This window comes from Herpailurus yagouaroundi, unplaced genomic scaffold, assembly GCF_014898765.1.
Source record: "Herpailurus yagouaroundi ecotype Mexico unplaced genomic scaffold, PumYag 28, whole genome shotgun sequence".
Lineage (NCBI taxonomy): Eukaryota > Metazoa > Chordata > Mammalia > Carnivora > Felidae > Herpailurus > Herpailurus yagouaroundi.
Genome location: NW_024412376.1, coordinates 49,268,935 through 49,295,767, shown reverse-complemented (window position 1 = coordinate 49,295,767; position 26,833 = coordinate 49,268,935). Strand labels below are relative to the sequence as shown.

Genomic DNA, 26,833 nt, shown 5'->3' with positions numbered 1-26,833 from the left:
AGTGTATTAAATCTTGTTGGATTATACTTCATATTTTATTCTTCCTTTTAAGTCTTTATAGACACCTTTGCCTTACGGACTATCAGAGTAACCGGAAGGCAGAATGGTAAGTAACAAATCTAAAATGTATTCTAAATTTTTAAGCATGTTCCATTTAACAAATTTCTCTTATTCCATCCCTCTGTACCTTTTGGTTTGGCTTTTCTTTTTATATCACATAATATTTTAGTCGTGGTCATAGTAAGAGTCTTCAGAGAGAAGGTAAAATTGTGCCGATTTGAAGAGAGAATGAGGGGCGATGGATTTTTTTTTCCTCCTCCGTGCCCTATTTCAGTAGATTCCCCTCTACAAGGTGGTAGGAATAGGAATGACCACCTCATTTACTCAAGCAAAGCATGGTGGTGTATACTTACAAAGAAACTAACATTTGAACTCCTTACACCTTTGCCTCTAAGAGCTTTACATATATGATCTTACAGCTGTTCTTTATTATTAATGTTTCTACAACTACTCTTAATTTAAAATGGATGTAAAACATCAAATACGGGGGCGCCTGGGTGGCTCAGTCGGTTGAGCATCCGACTTCAGCTCAGGTCACGATCTCACGGTTCGTGAGTTCGAGCCCCGCGTCAGGCTCTGGGCTGATGGCTCAGAGCCTGGAGCCTGCTTCCGATTCTGTGTCTCCCTCTCTCTCTGCCCCTCCCCCATTCATGCTCTGTCTCTCTCTGTCTCAAAAATAAACATTAAAAAAAAAAAATTAAAAAAAAAAAAAAAAAAACATCAAATACGTGGACCAAAGTGACGTGACAGCTAATAGGTCTTGACTCCAGAGTACGTGCTTCTTTCCCCTGCCAACATGCTCCTTTGGCCCCAAGTGAGTACAATTGGAGAGAAGAGTGATAGGTGGAGGAGGAAGAGATCGGTTCAGTGAAAAATGGTCAAACACCTGAGTCAAATACTTTGTAGTACATACGCAGTATAGAACAGAAGCAAGATCCAGAGACCAAATGGTGGCCGAAAGAGTGGATTTCAGTTATTCTGATGGCAGCGAAGTAGTTCAAAAGTAGAATATCTAATACTATTTGCATACTTTGATGGTAGCTTTTTTTTTTTTTTTTTTTTTTTTAAGCAGTGAGAACAGCTACTTGGAGTGTTTCAAACTAGAGGAAATTGATGCAAGTATTCTCTATTTGAGTGAATTTTTAAACCATCCAAGGTTTTATAAGGGAATATAATTAGATAATGTGTTTTAGGCTTGAGGAAGCTTATATCCAAGATATAAATTCTAAAAAGAGATAAAAACACATGTTCATAATCATAATTGATTTCAATTTTAGACAAGGATAGTCATCCAAAAAACGAATGTACTTGCAGAGCTTTTTAAAATGACATGTATAAAAATATGGCACAGTCCAGCTTTTATCTAGAGTGGATGGATCCCAGAATGGTAGAGGACTGGAGTTGGGCTCACGAAACAAGGGGAGGAGAAAACAAACAACAAGTAGAAGGGGCCAGGCTCCAAGTGAAGACACATGACCGGCGTGGCCCTGGACGAGCCGCTCCATCTCCAGGGCCTCCGTTTTCTCATCTACAGAGTATTGCATTGTACCTGCCCTGTCAACCCCACAGATATCGGAGGTATTTGTAAAACAATACTGTAAATTGTTATAATACACGTAAGTCACTGAACCTTCCTTCAAAGGTTCAGAGCAAGAAAGGGAAGGGCACTGTACTTGATGTCTTAAAATATTCATGGATGTTGTTAACAACCCACTGTTACTATTCCAAGAAGAGTAATCTTTCAGTTTGAAAATGCAGAACTAATAGCAGTAATAGAAAATAAAGCCCCAAATAGGTGAGTGGTTGATAGAATGAATGGCAAGGGTTTTTTTTCCTAATTGTTCTTCCAGCCATATGTGAGGTTGTGGGTGATCTGGTTTTTAAATTTCATGAGAGAATGTCAACCCTACTTTGATTTGTAAAGTAAAAAAGTATCTGCCTTTGAGTGATGAACAGAATACTCTCAATTCCAGGCCTTTGTTCCCCAGATTTCTGTGTAAAGCCCACATCTAAGAACACTCATGCAAGATTAGACATGCAGACACGGCCATTCCTTTTTGTTTGTTGTTTATTTCTTAGAACGAAAGAGAGAGAGACAGGTGCAAGCGGGGAAGGGGCAGAGAGACAGGGAGACACAGGATTGGAAGCAGGCTCCAGGCTCTGAGCTGTCAGCACAGAGCCCCATGTGGGGCTCAAACTCATGACCGTGAGCTCCTGACCTGAGCCGAAGTCAGACGCTTAACTGATTTAGCCACTCAGGCGCCCCGATTCCTCTTGACAAAATGCTAGGAAAAGCTTAGTTGCTTCTAAGCAGCTGGTAAACTGGATTCTTTGAATCTCATTACTGATCATCTTTTTTGCCTTGGCTTCCAAGACATTCAAAACCAAACCTTATAGCTGAATTTTAATTACTGTGTAACATTTTACAACATGTATTCTGTATGCTTTCATCTTTTGCCATCCTTTTTTCTTTTATTTTTTGACTTTCACTTGTTCTTAGAATATGTAAACTATCTGAAATCCTTTTGGTAATAAAGCAGAGTATAAATTACCTTGCTACATTAAACAGATTCAGGTTTCTAGATGTGGACAATTTGTGTACAAGAATGTTGAAATAGGATTACAGAATCCTTATCTATAATGTAAAAACATCAAGAAATATGATGGAATGGGGCGCCTGGGTGGCTCAGTTGGCTGAGTGTCCGACTCTTGATTTTAGCTCAGGTTATGATCCCAAGGATCACGGGATCGAGCCCCTGCGTGGGGCTACGTGCTGAGCATGGAGCCTACTGGGGATTCTCCCTTTCTGCCCCTCCGTCTCTAAGATTAAAAAAAAAAACTAAGAAAAGAAAGATAATGGGAGACTGGGCACCAAGAATATGTCCAACACCTCATTTTGGTTTCCACAGATTGGTAAATCTGAAGAGAACAGCATCACAGCAAAATTCTGCAACGTTTTAAGATTTAGTTTGTGAGAAAGTAAGGATCATTATATGATAGTACAGACTTATTCCTAAACTGACCTACCCGCCCCCCCCCTTTTTTTTTGGAAGGGAGGGAATGGAGATTGAGGCTAAAACTGAATTGAGAGGCAGAGAAGTTGTTTTTAGGTCTGCCACTGACTAACCTAACTAGGACTGAGGAGTCAATTGTTTTCAAACCTTAGTGTCTTTCTTTGTAACACAGGCAATAGATCAGAAAATCTCTAAGGTTTCTCAAAACGTTGAACTCTGGTACCTCCACAAAATTTGAGTTTCTATTCACACTGCTCAAAACTGTTTTTGCAGGGGGGCTCTGACTCTTGGTTTTGGCTCAGGTCATGATCTCACAGTTCGTGAGTCTGAGCCCCACATCCGGCTCTGCACTGACAGCACAGAGCCCGCTTTGGATTCTCTCCCTCTCTCTAAATAAACTTTAAAAAAGTCCCTTTAAAAAAAAATATTTTTGCAACTTTTTGGAACTGCTTCCATATCCAGTTTTAGGGTGCTCTCCAGAAAAGTACTGTGAATTTTATAGCCACATCTCGTTTTGAACCAAATATGGCATTACCTAGCTTGATTCACATCAATTTATTTACCTCAAGTGACTTGGCAGTTTCTAAAACTAAAATCTTCCTCAGAAAACTTGCCTCTATTAATTATGTTTTAAATTTTAGGTCCTGCTCCAGGAAGCAATTAGGAAAAAAAAAAATTTTTTTTCGAACAATGGTAGCATTGTTGGCATTAGTATATAGCTTTCCAAAACAATTTCTTTGAAGGGACAAGGCACGTTAACATAATATACTGTTTTGTAGGACTTTCTCACCTTAATTAAAGAGCTGTTAAATATGAGAAAGGCTTTGGAATTGATGAAATATATAGTATGTAGGCTTTTCAAAAGCCTCTTCTAATACTTTAAAAAAAAAGTTTTATTTATTTTTGAGAGAACGCAAATGGTGGAGGGATAGAGAGAGGGGGGGACAGAGGATTTGAAGCAGGCTTTGTGCTGACAACAGTGAACCTGATGTGGGGCTTGAACTCATGAACCGGAAGATCATAACCTGAGCTGAAACTGGATGCTCAACTGACTAAGCCACCCAGGTGCCTCAAAAGCCCGTTGTAATACTTAATATACCTATGTCAAACTACCTTTTTCTACTGAACATTTAGAAAAGCTTGGGACAGATAGAGCAGATCCCTGAATATAAAGCTTTCTTTGATTGTATCCATACAACTTGCCAGCAGCGACAATGAAGTCTCCTAGACATAGTTAATACTGATGCCTGGCTCCCACTGCCATACATTGTAATTGAATTGGTATGGAGTGTGACCTGGGCAACAGGATTGTTCAGTCTTCCCAAGTGATTATAATGGGCAGCAAAGGTACATGTTACAGTGAATTAATATCCTGTAACTCAGAAATAATTTGCAGATTATGTTAATAGTATTTCATCAGTTATGACAGCGATGATGTCACTTAAGTCTTCTGAAATTGACAACACTTTCTCAAAGTTAAACATATTACTATAAGGGGATGGGAAGAAAGATCTTGGGAGAAGACGACACCTGTTATTTTACAGCCTATTGATAGTTCAGTTTTATTTTGTTTTTGATACAGAAGTATTAAACAGTCTTGTTGTTTGGAAGTTCTCACTGTGGAAGTTGCGATATATTGTGTTTAACTCCTGAACTCCCAATGTTACTGCTGAGTTGCAGTGTTCAAAAAGATAGTTAACGGTTGCTTAAAACGAGAAGTAGATAAAAATCAAATCAGATCAGTCTCCCCTGCAGCACTTGAGTTTTCAAGGCTTTGGAGGCGTGATGCGCAAAGGAAGCAAACCAGTGCACTTGCAAAGGGTTGCATAGTATCTTCTCATTCTCTTTAGGAATGTATCACTGTGTACGACTTCCTACAGAAGATTGTAAGTTTTAATTACGGAGATTGTATGGTGATTGTAACATAGGGGCTGAAGTACAAATAAATCACAACCACAGAGGGCTTGGGTTGTGAATAGTTAAAAGCTGTAATACAGGGAAAAGTTACAGTGACAGCTATGGAACTAAAATAGGGGCGCCTGGGTGGCGCAGTCGGTTAAGCGTCCGACTTCAGCCAGGTCACGATCTCGCGGTCTGTGAGTTCGAGCCCCGCGTCGGGCTCTGGGCTGATGGCTCGGAGCCTGGAGCCTGTTTCCGATTCTGTGTCTCCCTCTCTCTCTGCCCCTCCCCCGTTCATGCTCTGTCTCTCTCTGTCCCAAAAATAAATAAAAAACGTTGAAAAAAAAATTTTTTTTTTAAATAAAAAAAATAAAGTAGGGTTATTCTTGCCTCCCCAAAACAATGTGCTGTGCCCATGCCCTCGGAGTAGGCCAGGTGACTTCAAGTAAAAGTAGCATAGGATACTCTGTAAATACCCCAAAGACAGTAAAACTGTCTTCCTGTGTAAGTAAGTCTAATTATTACACACGACTGATTTATATACAGTGATCAGAGATGCCTTCTCTGTAGTGAAGTAATTGCCAGGTTGTCAGAGGGAGGCCACTGGTAACGTCTCAGGTGCCCCATCCCTTATTTTCTGCCTTCAAGGCCACCGCCTACTAGAACTGCCCTTTTATTTTTACTGTACCAACAATCTCTGGCTTTTTCTTTGGCCACCTATGCTTAGCCCTTTCTGCTACACTTGATAGTGTTGCCCACTGTATCTGGAAATGTTCCCTCATCCGTCCTTTTCTCTGTGAACCATCTTTCATTCCCACTGTTTATTCTTTTTCCTGTCCCCTAACCCTGGTCTTTATATACGTTACACATTTCCGTCTTTATCCTCAGAATTCACTCAGAGTAGACCACTTCCCAACCTCTGGGTGGTTTCCCAGCCTATTTCAGAGATTTTTATTTTGATATCTGTCACTTCTAACTCCATAAATAAAGTGAATTCCTATGCGGGTGAATGCAGAGGGAGGTCTAGAGAGCAGCCATCTGTGGAAGGGCCTAGTGAGGTATGGGTGCCTGGAAAGTTTGTAGTCCAGAGATGACCAAAAGAGAAGCAAGAGAATAAGGCTTGGGAAGGTAGGCAGAGGCCAGATCAAAGGACTTAAATGTTCTGCTTTAAACTTTTATGTTTTCAGGAAGAGATGCCATTGAAGAATTTAAAGCAGTAGCAAGAGAAGTGGACTACAGAGAGGCTTGGCAAGATGAGCAGTAAAGGTAGGGAGGATGGGAAAGGAAGCTCCTTACAAGGTACTGTCAAGAGGATTTGGTGAATGGCTGGAGGTAGGAAGTAAGGTGTCTAGAATGGTTTCTTCTGGCCTGAGTAATGGGCTGCTGGTTATGTCATTTACTGAGCTGAGAATAGATTTCAGAACAGAGCTCAGCTGGACATTCAAGGAGTAAATCGTAGGCATTTAGATAAACCCAACTGAGCCTGAAAACTCTAGGCCAGAACACATTTGGCAGTAAAAACAGGCATGGATGAAATTATCTTACAATTCAGTTGAAGTAAAATCATAATAGTAAGCACTTACTAGAGTGCTTGCTAGATGCCAGGCACTGACTCTAACAAATTAATTCATTTAATTCTTACAACTACTCTGAAGAAAAGAGCCCCATTGACAGAACCTTAGTGTTAACATTAAATGGGAAAACTGAAGGACCTCAAAGCAGACTAAGAAGACTGACTGGTCAGGTAGAAGGTTGTCATGGAAAACCAAAAGAGAATTTTTAAGAAGCAGGCTAAGGCACAAGGTCACATGAAAAAAATGAAGTGTCTGTTTGATTTTACTACTGTATTATTGGACCTCAGTGAGAACTGTTTCTAAGCCAGAATTCAGCCACTGAAGAAAAAGAGACAGAATGATAGGCTATTAAACTGCTGGAACAAGGAGGCCAAGGAGGTGTGAAAGGAGAGGAGAGGCAGAGTCCAGGAGGAGGGCACACCTGCCGCCTCCTTGAAACAGGTGGGTGAGGAAGGATGCCCGTATAAGTAGATACTCTTAAAGCAAAGGATCCAGATATGAAGGGAGTTCACAGCTCACGACAGACTGCTGATTATTGTTCAAAAGCCCTGGTGAGGCTGGAAAACATAGTAGCATCAAGCTATTGTTATGTGGTTCCTCAATATGCCAGACACAAAAAACAAATGTAAGTTACAGTGGTTTACAGTTTGGAAGGGTTGAGATTAAAAGCCATACCATTGGTGATTTTAATCAGCAGAAACACTCTGATCAGTAATACTGTCTACATACAGGTTTTCAGATCTAGACCTTAGGTGTACTTGTTCTGAGAGCTAGAAAAATGTCTAGGCAGAATGGTAGAGATAAGCTAGGTAGTTCTGGTTTGACCCAGTTAGAACCAATTAATAATATAGCGGGGAGGGGGGTATATTATTCATTGAAAATTTAAGTCTTATCTGTCATTCACAGTACATGACTTAGATTCTTAGCAAATGTGTTACCAAAACCAATACGTGTCTGAGTGTCCAGTATGCTTAGCACTTTGGGAGTGGTGAACGTATGGTATAAGCTATATATGTACTCTTTGCCCTCAAAAAATATAGAAGATAGGACTCAACAAATGAAACTATAGTGCAAAAAAGAAAGTGCCAAAGAAAACTGAAATACTTAGGAAATGTTTTAAAAGTAGGCAGAATTTGAGCTTAACTCCCAAATGGGATAAGAAGCGAGTTTTTCTTTCAGCTTTTATTAAAAAGTACCATCAGGTAGGGGCGCCTGGGTGGCTCAGTCAGCTAAGCGTCCGACTTCGGCTCAGGTCACGATCTCGCAGTCCGTGAGTTCGAGCCCCGCATCGGGCTCTGTGCTGACAGCTCAGAGCCTGGAGCCTGTTTCCGATTCTGTGTCTCCCTCTCTCTCTCTGACCCTCCCCCGTTCATGCTCTGTCTCTCTCTGTCTCAAAAATAAATAAACGTTAAAAAAATTTTAAAAAAAAGTACCATCAGGTATATTTATGGAAAAGATCAATGCTTACAAAGGGTTCGGTTATAAAAAATCTTTGTTGACCTAAGTAGTATCTGATCAAAAGCACAATTAAAGGCCACAAAATATTAAGTATCAGTTTATTTAAATTTCTAAAAGATGTAAAAATAGACAACTTTTCTTTGTAGTAGAAAGAACATGAAGATGTGGAGTCCTAGGACCTAGTTTGGTGTGAAATTAGGAAACTCCTGTAATCCCTCTGGTACCTACCTCCATTTCCTAATTTGCAAAAGGGCAAGAGTATTACTTGTTCATCCTAACCCTCAAAAGGTCTGTTTGAGAAATAACTGGTCTGATTTGAAATAGAAATTCTTTACGTGTGGCCAACATTAAAATAATAAACTCATCACGGTAAGTAGAACATTATAGTTCATGACAGTAATTAGAAATTAAGTGGCAACATGCAGATACTTGCAAATATTAATGTAATGAAACAAAACAGAAGGAATATTTCTTCACACGGTAGTTGCGAAGGAGAAATAAGACTTCTACTACTTAACTAAAACAGTGTCTCTATACTAGCTTTTGAATATTATAAATATCACCAGACACCAAACCACAACATAAATTTCATTTCTATATTTCAGAAAACCTACTTGAATACACTTTGAAACAAGAGTACAACAAAATAGAATATACTTCAAATGTTGAATATACAAACTATTATAGTTCAAATCTGAACACTGGTACTTTCCCTCTTAAACTTCAACTAAAAAAAAAAGAAAAGAAAGAAAGAAAAGAAAGGAAGGAAAAAAAACAAAAACACCAGGTATTAGAGCTACCTGACAAAAATTCATGCTGAGCCTGAACTTCCAAGTGACAGTAGAACTGGAACTGATATGTCTGCACAGATGCCAGGGCTAAGTGAGTGACACAGGCAGGTTACAGCAAAAGGCCAGAGCAACTGTTAATTTGTCCACAATTAGGAAACTGACAGACTTAAACTACCATATAAAATGTTACATGTAAATTCTATAACAATACTGTGCTAGGTACAAGATTTTTAAAATTTTTCTTTTAATAAAAAAGCTTTACACAAACAAGCCATTAGCTTATTTCGATAAAGAAAACTGAAAATTAGTCTAAGGCCTTTGTTTTAAATCAGCTTAAGCTATATGATATAAAAAAAAAAAATCGCACTAGATCTTTTTTGCTATCTTTCTGAAAAGCTTTTGGATCCATTTTCAATTCACATTCTAAAATACCTATATTAGCAGTCTTCACGTAGCACCAGTTAAGTGAGTTCTGTGTGAACACAGTAATAATTGCTGGTATGCATATAAAATGCATCAAAAATTGCTGTATGTAACAATGAGATCACCCATCCCAACCCCTCCCCACTGAAAACTATATAACCTCTTACAGAATGTTAGTGTTCCAAGTCTTAGTGTAACTTGATATTGTAGTGAGTTGCTTGGTCCCTTTTCAATCCTTTTCCTTATTGATGGGTTCAGTTGTTTCCTACTGTAAGAGGCAGTTTTCTGTCAGCATCTCCGTATGTAGTTCATTTCCCACTGAAACATGGGATAGGTAATTTACTTCCAGTAAGTTTGATTGTTTTCTTATATGCATTAAAAATGTTTTAAAGTCTTCTTTTGACTCTTCTTGATGACCTCCCTTGCAAGTATTTATGTTAGTACTATCACTAACAGTCTTAAGTCCGTGGTAGGGCTGCTGTTTTATTTCTCACACGTCACTAGTCCTTCCGTTTTCATAGTTACGGGAAGGGCAATAGCTGAAGGTGCACTGACAACCACTACGTGGGTCACTGTCTTATTTCCATCTGCTGGTTTTTCTTCTTGTACCAGTTGCAAAGTTTTCACGTCATGTTCCTGCTTTTTTGCCACTGCTTCTGATTTTACCTCTGGCCCTTTTATGACCGCACTGATAACTCGGGGAGGAGTCTGGCCAGATGCCTGCTGAGTAGGCACCGATAGTCTCATTACAGGTGTACCATGGGCTATGGAAACAGGAGTAAGTGCTCTCACAGCCAGCGGGGTTCCAACAATGTTAATGCTTCCCGATCCAGTCAGATTTGACTTTGTCTGAAGTTGACACTGTGCGAGTTGTGTAGCTGGGATGGTAATAATTTTGGCAGGCTGCATGGTGATTTTGTCTCCATTTTCAGAAGAGGCTGGCATCACAGTAGGGATTGTCTGAATAACTACCTTTGGAGAGGTTGCTGTTGTTGGACTAGTGCTGGTTATTAACGGTGCACCTGCATTAACTGACTGAACTGCCACAGTTGAAATTTTCTGACCCAACGATGTCATTACAACAGGTACTTGCATTGCGACACGAACTGTCCTAGGAGATTAAAAAAATTGATTTAATGTTAGACAATAGGTTTCTTGAGCAAAAAGATGAATGCAAATCTAAAATGTACAAAACTATTGCTCTCAAATTCTACAGGTGTACTGACAATTTACAGTATGAAATACCATGAAATAAATACATTTTAAAAACAAAAGCCCACACTAAGTTCCATCTACAAAACCATAAAAACCAAGTCAAGTTAGTTGAGACATCTACTTTAACAGCAACAAAATACATTTAAAAAAGATCAGGCAATTTTCCAAGTCTTGATGACAGTGGGTTCTTAGGCTGCTAACATTAAAAAGGGGACATATTTTTGCTAAGGCACTTTCTAAAATAAATACGAGTAATGGTTTCCTTCACTGACCTTGGAGCTGCCGTTGCTGACACAGATGTGGTAGTAGTAGGGGACCTGGATGGAGCATCGTGACCAGGGGAAGTGATATTCACAACTCTAGCTACACCCTTCTCTGCTCTGGAGCAGTTTAGAGAGGAGTTTTTTCCACCACGAACAGAGGTTGCTGCTTTTAGGAGACTTTCTGCAGACAGTGACACTCGTTCTAATGATTTTTCATCAGTAGCTGCTGCTAAGTCTTCATTACAAGTTTCACTTTTGTCGTCGTCTATGACCACTATGTTTTTGGGCATATCCTTGAACTGATATACAAGCCTCTGTCCTTCAACCTTTGCAAGAATACCCCTTTGGTAATAATATCTGTAAGGGAAACAGTACTACATGAATCAAGTGCATTACATTTTTTTACCCCCCAAGAAACACCATGTAGAATGAATAGTAACAGAAACATTCACTTGTTCCTGTTAGAGACCAGAAGGAGCTCCTTTAAAAGGCTGAATCTGTGGAGTATGTGAATACTGTCACGTAAACTATATGTCCATTTACAAACACCCGTAATTACAAGAAGGCATGTATACTGAAAAGTTTTATGAGTTTCCCAAATTGACAAAACTTAGGTGAAATTTTCATATTAAGATAAATCCATTGTAACAAATTCACAGGAACTAAAAAGTAAATTAACGATTTGGAAATCGTTTTGTTTGCGTTTAATTTTCTTAAAGGTCTTCAACTTTTCTATTAAAGAATGGTCCTAAAATTAAGCACATTTTTCTGAAAAGATGGGTTTCCAGTGATGCTGAAATTTTAGACATCTAGACCAAAATCTTTCTCCCTATCTACCTCCAAATCCAAGAAACTGCTCTAGAATATCCCCCAAATTGTTATAATAAGGGGCTTTTAGAGCTCTTTTTAAACCACTAAGACAATGTTCAGAGGTATTACGTTTTGTTTAAAAATTCATTCTTGTGTTCTTACCTCAGAGCTCGTCCCATAGTTTCATAGTTCATATCTGGCTTATTCTTATGCTTCCCCCAAAGCTTAGAGACAGCCTTGGAATCCACAAGCTTGAATATGCCTTTTTCTCTCTGAGTCCACTTAATATACCGAGGACAAGTATTTTTATCTTGAAGTAGATCTAAGAGAAACTCCCACAAATAGGTTGTGTTTCCTTTGAAAAAGTGATAAGACATTGGTCAAAAATTCTTTAATATAATTAAAAGCAAATATTTAATTACGCTGAATAAAAATTCATTTACTACTGGTAAAACAAATGTACTAAGAGTCTCTCAATAAGTACTTGACTATATGAGCAATCACTTATACAGTGTCAAATTGTGTCGCCCAATTACATATAAACTATCTTTCATTATAAAAGTTCTACATATACTTGTTTGCCGGTTTTCAAAAATAATATCCTATTTATAGTTATGATACTCCTATAATAGAGGTCCTGGGTTTTGTACTATTATACATCACCCTATCCTAAATTTTGAGTTCAGTAAAGGCAAATGCATAATGCATAGCACAAAGTGAACCTGAATTAAACATAATCTAATTTAATCTAATTTATTAATTTACAGATTTAAACCACGAATAAATATGCACCAGTATGTTTATCATATAAGCCCAAATTCCATGATCAAAATTCATCAAAAGGCACTTATTTACTGAAAAGGCAAGTAGTACACAATGAAATATGCAAAACTTTTAGACATTAGTCCAAGGATCTTTTTATAAGATCTATATATATACTTTTATAAGATCTATACTATATACTATATAATGGCACACCCAACATAAGGCTCAAACCCACAACCCCGAGATCAGGAGTCGCACGCTCCACTGCCTAAGCCAGCCAAGCTCCCCGAAACGTATTTTTCTTTGGCTCACCTTTATGCATGAACTCTGAAGTACATGTCTTATAAAGTATAAATTACCCATGACCCTTTAAACATTCTTTTATCACTATCCTCTGGACTACCAGTCAATGTGGATTTGATTATCAATGAATGAGAGCTACTGCCTCTAAATATAGGGTTGTTGTTTTTTTTTTTTTCCTTAACTGCTAATCTCTTTCTACTGATGATACCCGATTCAGTGAAGATAAGCAGTATATTAGGATTTCATTATACACAAACAATTCAGTTAGTAAATACGTTTGTGCTTCAGTCTTAAAATACGAACTCCTTAAATAGAAATACTAAGTAGTATTTCTAGCATTTCCTTTAACTGTCAAGTATTCATCAAATGTTAACTATATACAACATTTGATCACATACTAACAAAATTTGAAAATGGGATATTTCTGCAGAGTAAAATACTTATTCATCACACACTACGTAGTAGGACACAAAAGAGCATTTAAAACGTGGTCCTTCAAGGAATTTACAATCTAGTCGGGAAGGGGGAAAAAGTAAATGACAAGTTAACAACAATACAAAAAAGAAGTAATGGTTTGAAATGACCTAAGATCTATCACAAGGCAATACATAATTATATTCCAAATGACTGACAAAGTTTCTGGGGTTTCAGGAATGAAAATAAAGTGGATCAGTAAAGCATGAAGACTTGGAAAATGACTAAGATGTACATAGAGGAAAAGGAGAGAAACTGGGTAGGTAAGGTAAAGAACTTAATCCCCCAAAGAAGAGTCAATTTTTTTTTCCCCTTTGGAGAACTCTTGAGGGCAGACAAGTAGTGGATGGACAGTGTTTATCAGAAGATCAGGCTTTTCAGGCTGCTGACTTTCTTTTATTCCCCTCATAAGCCTCTAGGGCCAGAGGTTCTTAAGTTGATCAAAGAACAGAAAAGAACACTGAGAAGAAGAAAATTACACACACCACCACTGAGTCACTGGGTCATCTCTAGGCTCCTACTCACTATCCCCTTACTTTCATCAAATCTAGATCCAAATTACAGCCTTCATGAGAAGAACCTTTAAGGGTGGGAGGCTTCCAAATTAAGCCACTGCTACTCAATCTAAATGCTGATGCTCTTCCTCAGGCATTTCATTTTCATTCTGGAATTCTCTGAAAATTCAATAAATTTATTAAGCCATAGTTGAGACCAGTGTGCATCTCTTGACTTGAAAAGATTAACCTTCAACTTTACAAGGTTATATTTATGGCTCTGAAACCCCACTGCACCAGCATCAACATGTATAAACTATAGGTAACCTTCAACCACACCAAGATGAGTACTTGGGACATTTTTATTTTCTTTGTGAAAAGCCCCAGAAGTGGATATAGTAAAAGTGCAGAGAACTTACTCTGTAAAAAAATGTTTGAATAACAGACAATGCCTTTTATATGGTAGGGATTTGAGTGCATCCATGTTTGTTGAACTAGACCCTTAACGTTCCTCAGGTTACCTATACCACTCCACTCCAGTTCCCAACCACAAGTTAAAACTTAAAAGTCTTCATCTCATTTTAAGGAAAACAATTTGGAAAGGGAAGACTTTATCAGACAAGGTAGTTCATTAAGCCTCTGACATACTGTCAGCATTTACAATGACATTTTACAGAGGAAACACTGAACTTCTTAAAATTTTTATTTTTATCTTTTTTTAATGTTTATTTTTGAGAGACAGGAACAGAATCTGAAGCAGGCTCCAGGCTCTGAGCTGTCAGTGCAGAACCTGATGCAGGGCTCAAACCCACAAACTGTGAGATCAAGACCTGAGCTGAAGTTGGACATTTAACCAACAAAGTCACCCAGGCACCCCTTAAAATTTTATTTTTATTTTTAAAAATTTTTTTAATGTTTATTCATTTTTGGAAGACGGAGAGAGACAGAGCACAAGCAGGGGTGGGCGGAGAGAGAGGGAGACACAGAATCCGAAGCAGGCTCCAGGCTCTGAGCGGTCAGCACAGAGCCTGACGCGGGGCTCGAACTCACAAACCGCGAGATCATGACCTGAGCCGAAGTCAGACGCTTAACCGACTGAGCCACCCAGGCGCCCCTCAAGATTCTATTTTTAAGTAATCTCTACACCCAGTGTGGGACTCAAACTTACAATCCCATGATCAAGAGTCACATGCTCTACCGACTGAGCCAGCCAGGTGCTCCCGACTGATTTTTAATCTTTTATCTTCACATTTACCATGCTGCCTCAAGTTTAATAATACAATATGGGAATTTTAACAAAAAGTATTCTGACTGGCAAAAACAGGTCATCACAAAGGTTTTCTCCAGTGTTAAGCATAAGGTCTTTGAGTACAGGAGACTGCTGATGATGGGAATTATTTTAAAAACAGTAATAATTGTATACAATATAAATTAAAAGATAAAACCTAAGATGTTAGAAATGTAAAATGACCAAAGACAGACAAGGAAATAAGTATCCTAAATCCATCCTAAATTGAATTATTATTGGTTCCTGAATAAATAACATTTCAACGTAACTTCATTTGTAACGGATTTTTTTTTTGCCTTTATTTCCTGGCAAACTTATTAGAGAACTTTTTTTTTTACTAGAGACTTAAGTTTTGCTTTAATTATTTAAAATTAGATGTAAAACCACCTGTTGAAGATGGAATAAACTTGAATGTATTAAACCAAAATATATCCAGCTATTAAATATAGATCTGAAAACATTCGTGAAAGTGAGAAATTTTGGTTATCAGATAATCAGAACACACCTAAAATGATGATTAAAATTACCTGAAATCAACTTACTTAACATATTAAGACAACAGAATGTAGAAGTCTTGTTAAAGTTTGTTTTTAACGAAAATATGCCAACTCTAAAGCAAAAATATGGTAAGTTTTTGTTCTGACTCCTGACAGGACTGACATTGGTTGAGTAGGAAATTAAATCCAGTTTGCCTTGGGAATTCTTGCATTACCTCTGTCAGTTAAAAATGATGTATCCGAAATAAGTCTTCATTATAAACTCTTTCAATTCTGAGTGGCTCTGTGTGAGGATGAGTGCTGTTACACATACCTCCCCATCAAGAACAATGACCCTTAAGAAGGGTGTGCATAAGACTGCACGTTAAGGGGCACCTGAGTGGCTCAGTCAGTTAAGCTCCGACTCTTGATTTCGGCTCAGGTCGTGAGCTCACGGTTCGCGAGTTTGAGCCCTGCACCGGGCTCTGTGCTGAGGATGCAGAGTCTGTTTGGGATTCTCTCTCCCTCAAAGACTGCACTTAAGACAACCTTTCCCAAACATAAATGCCTACCTACTGCCTTTTACTCCCCCATAGCCTATCTATGGCTACAGAATTTCAGTGGGGTAGGGACTGGGTACAAATTAAAAAAGCTCCCCAGGTGATGCTCATACATCCCTGATTAAGAACTACTACCAAAGACTGTACTTCTGCTTGTACTAGAAATAATTTTCTTACAAATGCAGAAATGTCAACTGAAAAAAAAAAAAATCATCTCACCTCCAAAACAGCCCTCCCCAAATTACCTTTGCCTTCTCTGGGTTTCTTCTTTATACCTAACTCAGGAGACCCATTGGAAATTGGTGATTGCTGGGTCTTTGGTTTACGGCCAACTGAAAAAATAAGATTGAAACCATACAGTGAAAACAAGAAAAACAGAAGCATGATCAGCAGACTCTGTGAGAACACATTATTCATGAAATTGACACTAATTTGTGTATTAATATACTGCAGTGTATATAAAAACTGCATTTAAAATGAGCATTAAAAGCACTTCTGCAATTTCAGATTACAGCAGTTAGTTGGCAGTAATTTCAGTGTATATGGCAAATCAGGTACTACCAACCTATTATTTATATGGTCAGAGCCTCAATTTGCTAACCTCTTCCAATAATGTAGCAATGGAAACGAATTCTAGTATTAACTTTTTTCTGTTCTACAGGATTGTTAGAAAAAGCTTTACCTACCTATTGCAGAGGATGTGGTAATCTGCGAAGCCCTTTCAGCTCAAATGAGGAAAAGTAAAAAGTGTTATTTTAAACACTCTATTGCTCTGAGCCAATCAATTCACCAGAATTTAAGCATATGTGTCCAGATTTCCCCACCTCAACGTGTAGGTACATTGTAAGGATAAAAAAAACCTTCCAAATAATTATTTAGTGTGTCTAACAAGGGTGCCTTTTGCTTCTCACTTCTGCCATAAGGCTCTCTTCAGACAGACTAGCATCCACCGTGGACAGAGAGAAAAGCAAGAGCTGCACTTTATACTAAAACGTGTAAGGCTGAAATGCATTGTTTCCAATCCTTAGCACTGACAGAAGAATTCTGGCAAATGAGGGGGAAGCCTCCACAAAGGCTGGGAGTAGCCAAGCATACTATCTTTACAGATTATATTACTAATTTGGTGACTGTCATACATCTGGGATTTCTGATGTCACTCTGTTCTTCATTAGCAAGGATTATTTAGAGCTAGAGACCTAAATTAAAGTATTTTATTTCAAACTACATAGCTTTTATATTCTAGAATTCATCATGGTAAAACTAATAAATAAGAAGTATGCTCTGACAAAAATTAAAATGGAAAGTTCACTGGTCTCCTTATTAGAACAGAGATTAATTTTTCAATTTAAATAATGTTTAGATGTATAAATCAATCAGTAATAAGTCTCAAGCAAAAACAAACAAAACAAAAAAAAACAAAACCAACTTCCTTAATCAAAACGTTAGCCCAGGGATGCGGCCTGGGTGCCTTAGTCGGTTAAGCATCCAACTCTTGATCTCAGCCCAGGTCTCAATCTCAGGGTCATGAGTCAAACTCCATGTTGGGCTCCATGCTGGGTGTGGAGTTTACTTAAAAATAAATAATTTAAAAAGCCCAAAAAGGCTTAATTTGTTTTCATATAAAGTAGTATTTGTGAAATCATACTCCTTAAGAAATAGTTTATTCATCAGTAGAAAACAAGGTTCTCCAAATTAATTTTTAGAATTGCATGTAGTCGTCTCTTGGAGATTCATAACACACAGTATATCAGAAGGATCTGTTATTAAAAAACAACCTACTTGGGGCATCTGGCTGGCTCACTTGGTTAGGCATCCGACTTGATTTCGGCACAGGTCATGATCTCATGGGTTTGTGAGACTGATCCCCGTGTGTCCAGCTCTGCGCTGACAGAGCACCGCATGCTTGGGATTCTCTCTCTCCGCCCCTCCCCCCCACTCATGTGCATGCATGTGCTCTCTCTCTCAAAACAAATAAACTTAAAAAAAAAAAAAACCCTACCTAACTCGTATGTCCCAAATGAACTTAAGCACAAAATACAAGGTATATATATTTACAAATACATTATTTATCTTTTAAATGGTCATTAAGACCATCTATTCTCAAATATGTAAAATTAGTGTTAAATTGGCAAATTATTTCCTGGTTTATATCATACCACATTTTGGTTCCCTAAATGATCCCATTTTTCATGGTCTTTTCCATCTTCTTTTAAATCCAAAAATTCCTTAAGTATTTTGTAATAATAGCTCCCATGTGAATACAGCCAGCCAAGGTACAATGGGAAGGTAGGTAAACAGGGCTGTTTATATGTATGTCTTTTGTTTTTAAACATTTACAGCAGGAAATAATTCTTTCTAAATCCTCTCTCATTCATAGCTCTTGCAAGATACATGTAATCTACATGTAACACAGGACTGAAGGTACTCAATCTTATTCTTCACTGTGTCCCTCACAGTAATGAGCACAGACCTATAAATATCACAGCAATTTGAAATACCTCTAATAGATGAAAAAGCTACCATTATTTCTAACACAAGTTTTTCTTACTTTTGCCTTTGTTTTTTTCTACTCTAAAATGTGAAGAGATGCAGAAGAAAATGGAATTAGATGAGTACCCATTTATACAGATTTTTCATTTTTTTCAAGTTTTACCTTTGGACCGAAGAGGAAAGAAAAGGACCCAGTTGCTGCACATCCCTTAGGGATGCTGGAGGTGTGCTGGGGCTTTGTGCCTCACCCACTGAGATCAGGTCAACAGAAGTTTCAGCAGGAGTCAAATAGTAAGTAGAAAGGCTCTTTATCCATTGGTGAGTTTATTCCACTTAAAAGTCCTTACTGGCAATCTTGGTGTTTTAAGACAGAAGGTAAATAGCATTGGGCTTTCTATTTTAATTCCCACAAAAGAGGGGAACACAAGATTATTAAAAATAGAGAAAATAAAAAATGTTTTTTTTAAAAACAGAAAGCAAATAGGCAGTGAATCTCTGATCTTCCATTTTCCAACACTTGTTATTTGCAGGCAACTTACTTTACAGCTCAAATACACACTCCTTTTAAACAGTATGAACATGTTAAAACACTACTTTAATCTCAATTTGTTGATTCTTTGAGAATATCTAGTTAAAGATAACTTCAATCTTAAATCTACAGCATATATTTCCTATGTCCCTTGATGTGGGAAAAAAAATACCAGAAAAAATTTCACCCACTTTTCCAGAAATTTATAAATATACTCTACCTTTTTTCTTTTTCATTGGTTCATGGCTGTCTGGTGATGTGGGAATAGGAGAGGTATCCATTGGTTCGGATTCTTCAGTTGACACCTCCACTACAGTTTCTGTAATGACATCTGGCCTCATAGCAGCATGGATAAATTCTGGAGTTGATACACAAGGAGGGACAAACACTTCCACTATAAAGAAAAGTTGAAAAATTAAAATTTCCCACCCCTATTAACACTTTTTAATGCGGACAATTCAATATTTGATAGAGGTGAGACTTATTAACAATTCATTAAAACAGGATAAATGCCTGAAGTTAAGCTGAATATGCAATATGATCTCAAGTACGTAAGGAAATAAATGCAAAGAAAATCAGGCTGAAGGTAAGGTGGTAAAAAGGTGGGGATCATACGAGGTCACCCCCCTTCTTCACATTTTTACATGCTTTCGAGCTTACTGTAGAAGACTTTGAATTATTTTGACAATTGGGAAAACATCTGAAAATAAAATAATAGTATAATATAATAGTGAGTTCTTTAATAATTACTTTCCTTCCTTGTACCCATCATTATACTCTAACTAGGTAATACATGCACATGGTATAAAATTAAAAACATTTAATAAAGGGACGCCTGGGTGGCTCAGTCAGTTAAGCGGTCAACTCTTGATTTCGACTCTGGTCATGATCTCACGGGTCTTGAGATCAAGCCCCACATCATGCTCTGTGCTTACAGTGCAGAGCCTGCTTCAGGTTGTCTGTCTCCCTCTCTCTGCCCCTCCCCCACTTGTGCTCTCTTCTCTCTCAAAAATAAAATGTTACAAAAATATTTTAAAAACCATTTAATAAATGTGTCTGCAGTGAAAAGAAAGCACTTACAGATCATTTCAAAATATGAAGAAAAGGAAAACCTCATTACAGCCCAATTAATATCATCTTTCAGTATTTAAAATTTTATTTAACGTAACAGTCCTGATGTTTTGAGTCACTAAACCAATACATATAGACTGCCATTCAGTGTTTTATTACAGTAATGTTGCTCTGGTTTCCTTTCCATGTGCATGAATAATCATAATAGGACATTTCTATTTCAATTAGGAGACAGTTAATACATACTATTGTGGATCAATACATTGACCAGCATGCCCTAACTTTTTTCTCACATCTCTAAATAATACATGGGATTCCAATTATGAAAAAGGACATTTGCTCTTAGGATTTATTATAAATCCCTATAATAAGAAAGGCCAATATCATTGTATTAAGTCAAATTAACACTTGGACATTAAAACTGGAAGACAAAATGACTCTCAAAGGCAGTCTTAAAGAAAAAACGGGACCAAAAGAAAAAGAAACTTGTAGCCTGAGGGAGTATAGGGAAATGGTGGAAGCTCTATCTTCTCTTTCCACCTCTGATGGTTCCCTGGAGCTACTGCCTATTTATCACTGAAGAAAGGATAGAAAGCAGTCTTGGGAGGCAACTCCACCACCCCATGTGCCATTCCCTTAAGGACTACAAAGGTTTCTAATTTACCCAGAACTAGGAAAATAAGACATGACAGGAGAGGTAAAAACTTAACGAACATTTATCTGTCTATAGTGGGCATTTTCTGTATCATTTATTATAAAAATCAAGTATTTCAAGTATTTAAGTCTTGGGAACTTTGACAAAGATCAATTATTGCTGTCACAGGTATTCGTGCATAATAAACCTTGAGAACAACAACAACCCCCATGTATTTAAGAAGAAACTTTCAGGGCACCTGGGTGTCCTAGTCAGTTAAGCCACCGACTCTTGGTTTTGGCCCAGATCACGATATCGCAGTTCATGGGTTCAAGCCCTGCGTCAGGCTCCACACTGACAGCATGGAGCACTCTTGGGATTCTCTCCCTCCCTCTCTGCCCCTCTCCAGCTCCCTGCTTGCTCACTCACTCTCTCAAAATAAAAACACATTTTTTTAAATTAAAGACAAAAACAGAAGAAACTTTTATTTTAGATACGTGGAGTGATGTGACATGTTTAATATAAAACAGAACAATTCACATACCAGGACTTCTTGAATCCCTTAAGCAGGTAGGAGATTCCATATGAAGCAGGGCTTCAGCAGCTTCAATGGTCTTATCTGTACAGTGTACATTACTGCTATGAACTGATGCTTCCACTGGGGGGAAAATAAGTTCTACTCAATTAAAAATATACTGAATACATTACTAAATTAAGACATATTAGTCTATAAGAAACAAATTCACTCTCATATGAATAAATAAGTCATTGATACATATTAGTCCATATAAATTATTTACACAAATAATTTAAAAAAACAATCCGGTATCTATACTTTACAAAATAAATGTTGAATTTATAAAGCAACTATTAAGAATGATTAGAAATTACCAAGAAATTTCTGAATCTTATCAAAAGGAAAACAAGGACAGACCCTTGAAATCTGAATCTTATATCAACTTTAGAACAAAACTAACTTGGGGGTAGGGGGGTGGACAGTTGTAGTTTAACAACTGGGGAAGTCAATTCTGTATCTTGACATACTGCTACTGAAATCAGGGGAGATACCTTGCAGAATCAGTGGGAAACACACATTTCTACATTAGTTTAATGAATTGGTTTCTTACAGACCCTCCTAGGTGAGTACTCTAACATAGCACCAGAACACTAGGAACTTTCTTCCCAATAACCTTGTCTCTTCTTCAGGACTTCACTGAGCTTTTCTGGGTTTTACCCAATAAATTTGTCTTTAACGTTTCTGTGTTTGTGGGGCGCCTGGGTGGCTCAGTTGGCTGAGCGTCCGACTTCGGCTCAGGTCACGATCTCACAGTTTGTGAGTTCAAGCCCCATGTTGGGCTCTGTGCTGACGGCTCAGAGCCTGGAGCCTGCTTCGGATTCTGTGTCTCCCTCACTCTCTCACCCTAACCCACTCGCATTCTGTCTCTGTCTCTCTCAAAAATAAACAAACATTAAAAAAAAATAATAAAGTTTCTGTGTTTGTTTTCCCATGAAGCCTTTTCTAATTCTGCCACCTTCTGTAACTCTTTTTTAGCACTGTCTGCCTTGCTGACTGAAATACCTGTGAAACAGTAAAACATAATACAGCAATCATTTGGGCTTTCAAGTCCAACAGCTTGGGTTCTGCCACTTATATGTTACCCTAGACTAGCTCAGTTTCCTCTTTCACAAAACAGGTGTATTACTTACCTCATATAGGTGTGAGAATTAAGTGACGTGCAATACCCATAAAAAACATGTACAGTGCCTGGCATATAGATAAGTATATAATAAATGATAATTTCTTACCACTTCTATAAGATTATATGTTCCCTGAGGTCAGGAGGGCTATCTTAATTCATCTTTATATCTGCTATAATTTCCAATATAGACTTTAAATACAACAGACATGCAAGTATTTCTTTTATATATTAAAGTTAAAAACAACCCACAGACCTCACAGGGAAATTGGCCATTCAAAGCACAAACTTGCATTAATGACATATTAATTTCACACCCTGACTTAAAATGTTGAATATTCTACTTGGTAAGAGCTTCTGAAACATGAATATGCAACAGTTTCTAATTTGATAGATTTTTCTCAGTATGTCCTATAGAAAAACTAAAACGAAATATTTGTATAAACTGCATAAACCATATGACAGATCCATACATTCTACACACTAAAGATATGAATCTTTTAAAACTGTTTTCAGGAAACTCTGAATTGAAAAAAAAAATTCACTTAATCTCAAAATTCACCAAATGCTAAAGCTTTAGCCTTAAACAGTAGTCATTTGGAGAGCATTTATTTAAAGGAAAAAAAAAAAAAATCCAGCGACTGTTTTACCACCTGTTGCACATCATCCACACTCTCAAGCAAGGTACTGAGTCTCTCCAGTTGCTCTTTCCATTTATGGAAATCTGCTCAAAGCTAAACAGTTCCAGAGAGGCAGCCAAACCTCTAAGTAAATCTATCTTTAGGTGACCCTGCTTACTCTTTATCTGCAGCTTCACTGAAGCAAAGGATTCAATCAGTCCCAGCTCAACTTTAAGAAACTTAGTAAGTATAAAATATATTACCATTCTCAAGTAGTTTTTTCAAAGTGCCTCCCCCAACACTCACATGTATTAAAGAACCTTGGAAAGCAATTTCTCAGGCTTTTAAAATTTATTCTAGGAACTTCATTCTCTTTAGAGTCTGCTTGTGTTGCAATTTAGGTGTTGTCTTATGTGCTATTAATAAACTATCCTGGGTAAACTAATTCCTTATGTAATTGTATTAAGACACACCCTAAAAACCTTACCATATTAAAATGACAGCTTCAAAGCACTTGATAATACAGAAACAGAATTTTACCCAATGTTTAATGTTTTCAGTTATAAACAACGAAATGTGCCTAATGGTTACATATAGTGCTGCTCTGAGTTTTTATGCAGTTTGAGGCACATTTCATGTTAGTCATGTTGCTATTTCTGACCTCAAACTCCCGTCTCCCCCAAATTCAACATATTATTTCCCAGAAATATTTTACATTTACAGAGTAAAACATTACATAACAAACTTTAAGAATTAAATTTACCAATTTATATTTTAAATTTAGGATAAGAATATAAAAAATGCAGATGTTCCTTATGAATTATCAAAGAGAAGATCTAATACTCTGGGTTCTGTCAACAAATGGTTGTTGAGCACTTATTATAGCCAGATCCTGTGCCACAAATCTGAAATACAATTGTGAATAGATCTCTGGCCTCATGAAGCTTATACTAAGAGTTTAGAAACATAAATGGTAGTATCAAAAACATAAATGAAAATAAAATATTTCAAAACTAAAGAAAAGTACAAAATAAAGTTACTCTGTAAACTAACAGCTTATTAAGTAGAACACTGATTTCTTTTTTTTTTTTTTTTGATGCTTACTAATTTTACCTTTTGTCATTTTTATTAACTGAAATAACCCTAAGCACTAGGAGCTCATACTTAGATCAATTTGCAATATTGTACCCATCAGTATCCAAGAATACTTAACCATTTTGTAAAAGAAAGCACTATCTCCTTTTAATTTTCTTTTGTTGATACAAGTCTGTAAATAGTTTCTGATAAAAGAAATTTAAGAAATATTTCTCAGGGTGCCTGGGTGGCTCAGTCGGTTAAGCTCAGGTCATGAGCTCCCAGTTCATGGGCTTGAGCCCTGTGTAGGGCTCTGTACTGATAGCAGCCTGCTTGGGATTCTTTTTCTTTCTTTCTCTCTCTCTCTCTCTCTCTCTCTCTCTCTCGCTCTCTCTCGCTCTCTCTCGCTCTCGCTCTCTCTCTCCCCCCCCTCCCTCCCCTGTTTTCTTTCTCAAAATAAATAAAATAAACTTAAAAAAATAAATATTTCTCTTATTCAAGTTTCTGTAATTTTTAAAACCTTTCAATTGCTTTGGTTCAGCTCAGTAATTCAAATACAATTTAAACTAGAATTATGCACAATTCTGAAGGATAAACATGAATTTAACAGTGTTGTACAATCAAAGTAAGCAAATAACCTAACTACATGCAAGGGCTGAAAACTCCTTATCTCTTACTTAAAACTTGATTTACTGGCATCTTTCTAGACCTGTGTATGAAATTAATGGGAGGAAAAAAATAAGCAACACATTTTAAAAATTGAGAAACAATGAAGACAAAAGTAATCTGAAAGGTATCATTTTCTACTTAAGACTAGTAGGTGGTGTTGCTGGTTAATCCCTCTTGAAGAAATAAATGTATCAAATAAACTTCAAAACAATTTCAACTTTAATCATTGTGCCAAAATCAAATTTGCTTTTTTATGCCCTCCTTTAGTATTGGTAAGAGTCTTGTTTCATTTCCAGCTTTCTAATCAACTGGTGTTTGTATGGCAGAGTACTCCAGACTCACTCAACAGCTGTTACAAAATACCAAACTTGGTAATTAAGTCTGACAAGAGACATACCTCTCAGCTTTGCAGAAGAGAATGCTGGTAATGGATCTAGTTCATAAGAAAGTTCTTAAGGTCAAAAATAAAAATTAACAGCAACTTAATTTGAGAGCAATGGGAAAAAACAACAACAACATTTCCTTAAATGACAGTAGTATGCCCCTACAACAAGACCATAAACTAGTATTACAAGGTCATCACTCAACTGTGCACCTGACTTACTACAGCTTATCTCCTAATGCCCCAAGGTGTCAACAGGTGAGTGAAGAATAAAAAGGAATGCAATAAAAAGGGGGGAAAAGGTAAAAATTTTGGGACACTCCATCGTTTCTTGTTCCTCTTTGACTTTCTAATTACTATAGTTACAATTTAAAAGTTTAAAAGGGAAAAAGAACTAAAATTATTTTTGTAAAATTGAGCTACTTGATGAAAACTTAACATGAGGCACGTTTAGTTTTTATTTTTTAAATTCCTGCAGCCAGATTTTAAAAAGTAAAACTGAAATTAATGCCTTTTATTTAACCCAGTATATTCAATATATTGTCATTTCAACACGAAATCAATATAAAAGTTTTCCACAGTTTGTTTAAATTAGTTAAAATTTAAAAAAATTAAAAATTCAGTTTCTCAGTCACATTTCAAGTACTCAATAGCCGTATATGGCTAGTGGCTATGGTACTGAAAAGTGCAGACTAAATAAAACTGTAACACAGATATTCTCAAAACTTTTTTGGTCAAGGGAAACTTTTATACTCAAACTACTGAAGACCACAAAGAGATTTTGTTTATGTAAGTCCTATTTTTATGAATTTTTTTATTTTATAAAAGATTTTTTTTTTTTTACTATTTATGGGGGGAGGGGGGCAGAGAGATAGGAATACACAGACTCCAAAGCAGGCTCTAGGCTCTGAGCTGTCAGCACAGAGCCAGATGCGGGGCTCGAACTCAGACCATCAGATCGTGACCTGAACCCAAGTCAATTGCTTAATTCACTGAGCCACCCAGGTGCCCCTATACAAGTCCTATTTTTAGATATTATTCTATTTGAAATTGAAATTAAGAAGACATTACAATATTTATAAGTTCATTGAAAATAATAAACCCAATACTTGTAATATTTTTATGAAAACATTTTCTATCACAAACAAAAATCAGTAAGTAGCTTTGTTTTACATTGTAGCAACTTTTTGTTAATACATGATAGAAACACAGTTGAATTCATATTTGCTTCTTCATTCAATTTGTTGTGATATCAAGTCACATAGCCTCTAGAAAACTCTGAACACTTGTGAAAGTGAAAAGGCAAATGTCTTCACATTATTATGAAAACAATTTTGACCTCACAGACTCCCTGAGCCTAGTTACTCCCCAGATCCTCAGATAAGAGATTTCAGTTTTTAAGAACTGCAACTGTAATTTGTTGCCAAACATAATAACATCCAAATTCTATCTTAGTGTTTCTGTAACTTTTAGCTTCTAGTGTGTATAGATGAAAAATTATATTCTATTTTCCGTAAGTACAACAGCATTTTGTCCACTTACACATAAAGGACTTAGCAAGTTTTTCACAAATACTTCTTTGCATCCCTATGAACATTTAAGCTATAGATTAACACAGGGAGTTTAAATAATTATCAAGAACATTCTCCTGCCTGCCCTTTTCAACCAAGCACATGTTTCTAAAGATTTTATGTTAAATTATCCTGGTTGAGTACTTAAACACTGATGTTACTCTTCAACTCAGTTTTTATATGAATTTTAGTACTTATGCTGCAATGAATTCTGAAGAGTAATTTCTTA

At 37.0% G+C, this 26,833-nt stretch overlaps 1 protein-coding gene and 1 long non-coding RNA gene across 14 annotated transcripts in view; one reads left to right on the top strand and one right to left on the bottom strand.

Moving 5' to 3' along the window:
- The first annotated feature begins 10 nt into the window (after positions 1-10).
- LOC121029625 (uncharacterized) lies at positions 11-2,005 on the top strand. Its single transcript, XR_005789814.1, has 2 exons — positions 11-106; positions 1,133-2,005. It is a non-coding gene; the product is annotated as an uncharacterized LOC121029625 (long non-coding RNA).
- Positions 2,006-8,086: 6,081 nt separating this feature from the next.
- ELF2 (E74 like ETS transcription factor 2) overlaps positions 8,087-26,833 on the bottom strand; it is a 95,389-nt gene continuing 76,642 nt past the window's right edge. For 4 of the 13 annotated variants that reach the window (XM_040473714.1, XM_040473793.1, XM_040473767.1 and 1 more), the window contains 7 exons: positions 21,136-21,249; positions 19,107-19,280; positions 16,554-16,592; positions 16,113-16,199; positions 11,670-11,862; positions 10,707-11,054; positions 8,087-10,330 (listed from right to left, as the gene is read on the bottom strand). In XM_040473714.1, the coding sequence (XP_040329648.1) occupies positions 9,703-10,330; positions 10,707-11,054; positions 11,670-11,862; positions 16,113-16,199; positions 16,554-16,592; positions 19,107-19,280; positions 21,136-21,249 (1,583 nt within the window). In that variant the 3' untranslated portion in view covers positions 8,087-9,702. The remainder of the gene's footprint in view (positions 10,331-10,706; positions 11,055-11,669; positions 11,863-16,112; positions 16,200-16,553; positions 16,593-19,106; positions 19,281-21,135; positions 21,250-26,833) is intronic. The other 9 variants (XM_040473733.1, XM_040473774.1, XM_040473739.1 and 6 more) reach the window with 5 other exon arrangements.